We start from the raw sequence: 6526 nt of genomic DNA, 5'->3' as shown, positions 1-6526 counted from the left end.
ACTGTCCCTCCCCCCGCAGGGTGACACAGTGACACAGACAGAAGGGAGCGATGTGTCTGTCCCTCCCCCCGCAGGGTGACACAGTGACACAGACAGAAGGGAGCTATGAGTCTGTCCCTCCCCCCGCAGGGTGACACAGACAGAAGGGAGCTATGAGACTGTCCCTCCCCCCGCAGGGTGACACAGTGACACAGACAGAAGGGAGCTATGAGTCTGTCCCTCCCCCTGCAGGGTGACACAGTGACACAGACAGAAGGGAGCTATGAGCCTGTCCCTCCCCCCGCAGGGTGACACAGTGAAACAGACAGAAGGGAGCTATGAGTCTGTCCCTCCCCCCGCAGGGTGACACAGTGACACAGACAGAAGGGAGCTATGAGTCTGTCCCTCCCCCCGCAGGGTGACACAGTGACACAGACAGAAGGGAGCTATGAGTCTGTCCCTCCCCCGCAGGGTGACACAGTGACACAGACAGAAGGGAGCTATGAGTCTGTCCCTCCCCCCGCAGGGTGACACAGTGACACAGACAGAAGGAACTATGAGTCTGTCCCTCCCCCGCAGGGTGACACAGTGACACAGACAGAAGGGAGCTATGAGTCTGTCCCTCCCCCCCGCAGGGTGACACAGTGACACAGACAGAAGGGAGCTATGAGTCTGTCCCTCCCCCGCAGGGTGATACAGTGACACAGACAGAAGGGAGCTATGAGTCTGTCCCTCCCCCGCAGGGTGACACAGTGACACAGACAGAAGGGAGCTATGAGTCTGTCCCTCCCCCCGCAGGGTGACACAGTGACACAGACAGAAGGAACTATGAGTCTGTCCCTCCCCCGCAGGGTGACACAGTGACACAGACAGAAGGGAGCTATGAGTCTGTCCCTCTCACGCAGGGTGACACAGTGACACAGACAGAAGGGAGCTATGAGTCTGTCCCTCCCCCCGCAGGGTGACACAGTGACACAGACAGAAGGGAGCTATGAGTCTGTCCCTCCCCCGCAGGGTGACACAGTGACACAGACAGAAGGGAGCTATGAGTCTCCCCTCCCGCATGATGCTGTTCTCTTTGCAGTGGAAGCTGAGTTAGCAGAGTGTCAGCAAACTACCTCACAGCTGCGCCAATCTCTCCATGAGACAGAGGAGAGCGAGAGGGAGGTGAGAGGGCGACTGGGTGAGACAGAGAGGAGACTACAGGAAGCCAGCGAGAGTGCAGCACAGCTAAGAGAACAGCTTCAAGAACAGGAGGGGGAGTACGAGAAAGGTACAGGAACAGCAGAGAGGGCAGCAGGGCAGTATGGAGGTGCAGTGACAGAGCAGTGTGTGTGGGGGGCAGTACAGGAATAGCAGAGAGGGCTGCAGGGCAGGATGGAGGTGCAGTGACAGAGCTGTGTGTGTGAGTGGGGGGGGGTCAGTACAGGAATAGGAGAGAGGGCAGCAGGGCAGGATGGAGGTGCAGTGACAGAGCTGTGTGTGTGTGGAGGGGGGGGGGGGGTCAGTACAGGAATAGGAGAGAGGGCAGCAGGGCAGGATGGAGGTGCAGTGACAGAGCTGTGTGTGTGAGTGGGGGGGGGGTCAGTACAGGAATAGCAGAGAGGGCTGCAGGGCAGGATGGAGGTGCAGTGACAGAGCTGTGTGTGTGTGTGGGGGGGGGTCAGTACAGGAATAGCAGACAGGGCTGCAGGGCAGGATGGAGGTGCAGTGACAGACTGTGTGTGTGTGGGGGAGGGGGGGTCAGTACAGGAATAGCAGAGAGTGCTGCAGGTCAGGATGGAGGTGCAGTGACAGAGCTGTGTGTGTGTGTGGGGGGGGGTCAGTACAGGAATAGCAGACAGGGCTGCAGGGCAGGATGGAGGTGCAGTGACAGAGCTGTGTGTGTGTGGGGGAGGGGGGGTCAGTACAGGAATAGCAGAGAGGGCTGCAGGGCAGGATGGAGGTGCAGTGACAGAGCTGTGTGTGGGGGGGGCAGTACAGGAATAGCAGAGAGGGCTGCAGGGCAGGATGGAGGTGTAGTGACAGAGCTGTGTGGAGGTGGGGGGGGGGTGTCAGTACAGGAATAGCAGAGAGTGTAGTGTATCTCTGTCTCCCTCCAGCGCTGCAAGGCCGAGTGAGTGAGGTGGAGGAGAAGATGCTACAACAGTTGTCACAGATGGAAAAACATCTTCACGAGGCGAGAAGGGAGCATACGAAAGCCGGTAAACACCCTACCCTGTGCGAAGTCACTACACACACCGCATCCTGTACTAATCCTTTGCACATACAGTACAGCATCTTGTACTCATTCTCTGCACACACCGTACCCTGTGTTAATTCACTAGACACACTGCATCCTGTCCTAATCCTTTAAACACGCAGCATCTTGTTCTAATCACACTGCGAGCACACAGGACCCTGTACTAATCGCACCGCGAACACACTTCATCCTGTACTAATCACACTGCACACACACTGCATCCTGTACTAATCACACTGCACACACACTGCATCCTGTACTAATCACACTGCGAACACACTGCATCCTGTACTAATCACACTGCACACACACAGTATCCTGTTCTAATCACACTGCGAGCACACAGGACCCTGTACTAATCACACTGCGAACACACTGCATCCTGTACTAATCACACTGCGAACACACTTCATCCTGTACTAATCACACTGCACACACACTGTATCCTGTACTAATCACACTGCGAGCACACAGGACCCTGTACTAATCACACTGCGAACACACTGCATCCTGTACTAATCACACTGCACACACACTGCATCCTGTACTAATCACACTGCGAACACACTGCATCCTGTACTAATCACACTGCACACACAGTATCCTGTTCTAATCACACTGCGAGCACACAGGACCCTGTACTAATCACACTGCGAACACACTGCATCCTGTACTAATCGCACGGCACCCTCGTCCCTTTCCCCCTTCTCAGTGGTGGCGCTCCGCCAGGCCGAGCGTCAGACGCAGCGCGAGAAGACGCGGAGCCGGGAGACCCTGCGCGCGCTGGAGGACGCTGCGCGGACAGAGGAGGAGCAGCTGGGCCGGCGGCTACAGGAAGCCGAGAGGGACAAGAACCTCATGACTGTACGTCTGTCAATCACACTCAGGCCACTCCCACCTCTGCAGCCAGGCCCCGCCTCTTAAAGGCACAGACAGCCCTTGAAAGGGGGGTGGGGGGGGACAGACCGGCCAGTTTAGGCATATTAGCTAATACGTAATTAATATACTTAGTTAATTTGTCATTAATATTTTATTAGTTAATACCTCATTAATGTACTTTATAATTAGTTATATTTGTATAATTAGGTAATATGTAATTAATACAGTGATGCTTTTAGTAAGAATCACTTAATACTTCATTAAAACTTCCCTAAAGAGTTAATACTGTGATGCTTTTAGCAACAATTCGTTAATACTTTGTTACTGCTTTTAGTACCTATGAAGCACTAATCGGCTGCTCTCTGTCCCCAGGCCACGCTCCGGCAGGAGGGCCTAATGAAGGCGTATCAGAGGAACAGATCGGCCGCTGTGCCCCTCCCGGATAGAGAGAGCGAGCATGGCCAGAGCCCTACTGAGGCTCAGACTTTAGTGCCTACCTCCGCTCACCCCGCTAAAGGTAAGTCTCATTTCAATAAGCAGCGCCAAGAACCCACCACTCACACCATCACTGATTCAATAAGCAGCGCCAAGATCCCACTGCTCACACCATCACTGGTATTCGGGGTGCCACTTCAATAAGCAGCGCCAAGATCCCACCGCTCACACCATCACTGATTCAATAAGCAGCGCCAAGATCCCACTGCTCACACCATCACTGGTATTCAATAAGCAGCGCCAAGATCCCACCGCTCACACCATCACTGATTCAATAAGCAGCGCCAAGATCCCACCGTTCACACCATCACTGATTCAATAAGCAGCGCCAAGATCCCACCACTCACACCATCACTGGTATTCGGGGTGCCACTTCAATAAGCAGCTCCAAGATCCCACTGCTCACACCATCACTGGTATTCAATAAGCAGCGCCAAGATCCCACCGCTCACACCATCACTGATTCAATAAGCAGCGCCAAGATCCCACAGCTCACACCATCACTGATTCAATAAGCAGCGCCAAGATCCCACCGCTCACACCATCACTGGTATTCGGGATGCCACTTCAATAAGCGCCAAGATCCCACCCCTCACACCATCACTGGTATTCGGGGTGCCACTTCAATAAGCGCCAAGATCCCACCCCTCACACCATCACTGGTATTCGGGGTGCCACTTCAATAAGCAGCGCCAAGATCCCACCACTCACACCATCACTGATTCAATAAGCAGCGCCAAGATCCCACTGCTCACACCATCACTGGTATTCGGGGTGCCACTTCAATAAGCAGCGCCAAGATCCCACCACTCACACCATCACTGATTCAATAAGCAGCGCCAAGATCCCACTGCTCACACCATCACTGGTATTCGGGGTGCTACTTCAATAAGCAGCGCCAAGATCCCACCGCTCACACCATCACTGGTATTCGGGATGCCACTTCAAAGGCCGAGCTCTGAGCTCTTTCCCGAAAACAGTGTTACGGGTCCCACTGCAAAGACCATCCTGTGTGTGTTCTTTTTCCCAGAATCCCTTTCGTCGATGCTGGCCAATCTACAGAGCCTGGGAGCTGCTCTCCTGAGCGATGAGGAGGAAGGAGAACGTCTGAACCTCTAGGGCTCGACAGAGAGGAGACTGAGCCTGGCACCTCTAAGTCTGAACATGGGGGAGACCGAGAACAGCACGTCTAGGGCTGGTGTGGGGATATCCAGAGCCTGGCACCTCTAGGGCTGGCACGGGGATATACAGAGCCTGGCACCTCTAGGGCTGGCACGGGGATATACAGAGCCTGGCACCTCTAGGGCTGGTGTGGGGATATCCATAGCCTGGCACCTCTAGGGCTGGCACAGGGGGATATACAGAGCCTGGCACCTCTAGGGCTGGCACAGGGGGATATACAGAGCCTGGCACCTCTAGGGCTGGCAGAGGGGGATATACAGAGCCTGGCACCTCTAGGGCTGGCACAGGGGGATATACAGAGCCTGGCACCTCTAGGTGCTGGCACAGGTGGATATACGGAGCCTGGCACCTCTAGGGCTGGCACAGGGGGATATACAGAGCCTGGCACCTCTAGGGCTGGCACAGGGGGATATACAGAGCCTGGCACCTCTAGGGCTGGCACAGGGGTATATACAGAGCCTGGCACCTCTAGGGCTGGCACAGGGGCATATACAGAGCCTGGCACCTCTAGGACTGGCATATTGGCACAGGATATATTCAGAATGTTCCTTGGATCGGGTTATTGTGGGTGACCTTTGTGTAATGTCTATTATATAGTGTGCATAATAAATTATTACAATAGCCATGTGACTTCTGTACTCAGGAAAATACTGCGTGTGCGTGTGCGTGTGCGTGTGCGTGTATAGGCAAAGGTGACATTAAAATAAAAATAAAATGAGTATTCCTATACGTTAAAAAGAGGTGCGGAAAGGCATAAAAGCCCCCAGGTCTGTGTCTATATTAAGACCCCTGGGGGTTAGTGTTTTTAATTTATAAATCCAATACGTTTCTCTTTGGCACAACTTACGTAGCCTATCCCCACCTCTCCAATGGTTATCTACTTTTTCTATACCTTTATAGGACAAGACTCCTGGGTTGCCTTCGTGGAACAGGCTAAAATGTTTTGAGACGCTGTGTGTCATGATCTGTTTTCTTATGTTTCCCATGTGTTCCAGCACGCGGACCCTCAAAGGTCCTGATGTGCGGCCCACGTACTGGGGTCCACACGGGCATGACAACAGATATACGATATAGTCTGTGCGACAAGTAAGAGTCTGTTTAATTTTGAAAGTCTCTTTTGTGACAGAGGTGAACTCCGTTTTTCCCCCTTTGATGCCTTACAGCTGAAGCACCCAAAGAAGCCTATTGGTGGAGGCAGCCAACTCTGAATCTGAGGTGCTTCCTCTTTTCTGAAAACACTAGGGGCCAGTTTAGATTTTATAGATGGTGCTTTCCTAAAAATCACTCTCGGAGCATTAGGGATGTGATCTTTAAGAACTGGATCTTTCTGTACCACATGCCAGTGACGTTTAATAATTTGTTGTATCCTTGTGGCATCTGAATTATAGGTAGTAATAAAAGGAGTTTTAAAATCCGCATTCCTCTCCTTCACTTTTGTTATTAATAGGTCACTGCGAGGTAATGAATTTGTTTTATCCACAGCTGATTCTATTAATTCGGGTTTGTAACCTCTGTCTAAAAACCTCCCTTTTAATATGTGTGCTTGGTCTCTGAATACACTAGCATCTGTGCAGTTCCTTTTCACTCGAATTGGCCATACGGTATGTTATGAAGCCACTTTGGATGGTGGCAGCTCGATGTCATTAAAAAATTATTAGCATCCGTCGGTTTAAAAAATGTTTTGGTTTTAATTTCTGAGTTAATGTAAATTGTCAGATCCAAGAAATTAATGTTCACTCGGCTATGTTC

At 52.3% G+C, this 6526-nt stretch overlaps 1 protein-coding gene across 2 annotated transcripts; it reads left to right on the top strand.

Moving 5' to 3' along the window:
- Positions 1-829: 829 nt before the first annotated feature.
- Positions 830-5769, top strand: LOC142483142 (coiled-coil alpha-helical rod protein 1-like). 2 transcript variants are annotated; one of them, XM_075583205.1, is made up of 5 exons: positions 830-1252; positions 2082-2183; positions 2934-3085; positions 3473-3617; positions 4626-5769. In XM_075583205.1, the coding sequence occupies exons 1-5, from the start codon at positions 916-918 to the stop codon at positions 4712-4714; spliced, it is 825 nt and encodes a 274-aa protein (XP_075439320.1). In that variant the 5' UTR covers positions 830-915; the 3' UTR covers positions 4715-5769. The 2 variants fall into 2 exon arrangements, with proteins under 2 accessions (XP_075439320.1, XP_075439321.1); XM_075583206.1 differs by having other exon boundaries at positions 1064-1146.
- Positions 5770-6526: the final 757 nt, after the last annotated feature.

This window comes from Ascaphus truei, unplaced genomic scaffold (assembly GCF_040206685.1).
Source record: "Ascaphus truei isolate aAscTru1 unplaced genomic scaffold, aAscTru1.hap1 HAP1_SCAFFOLD_3002, whole genome shotgun sequence".
Lineage (NCBI taxonomy): Eukaryota > Metazoa > Chordata > Amphibia > Anura > Ascaphidae > Ascaphus > Ascaphus truei.
The sequence above is the reverse complement of the archived record's forward strand: the minus strand, read 5'-3'. Positions and strand labels throughout refer to the sequence as shown.

Bases quoted from the DNA above. Each gene is read 5' to 3' on its own strand.
- LOC142483142 (XM_075583205.1), top strand. From the start codon at position 916: ATGAGTCTGTCCCTCCCCCCGCAGGGTGACACAGTGACACAGACAGAA. The intron at 1,253-2,081 runs GTACAGGAACAG...GTCTCCCTCCAG, and splicing joins GGAGGGGGAGTACGAGAAAG to CGCTGCAAGGCCGAGTGAGT. The intron at 2,184-2,933 runs GTAAACACCCTA...CCCCCTTCTCAG, and splicing joins AAGGGAGCATACGAAAGCCG to TGGTGGCGCTCCGCCAGGCC.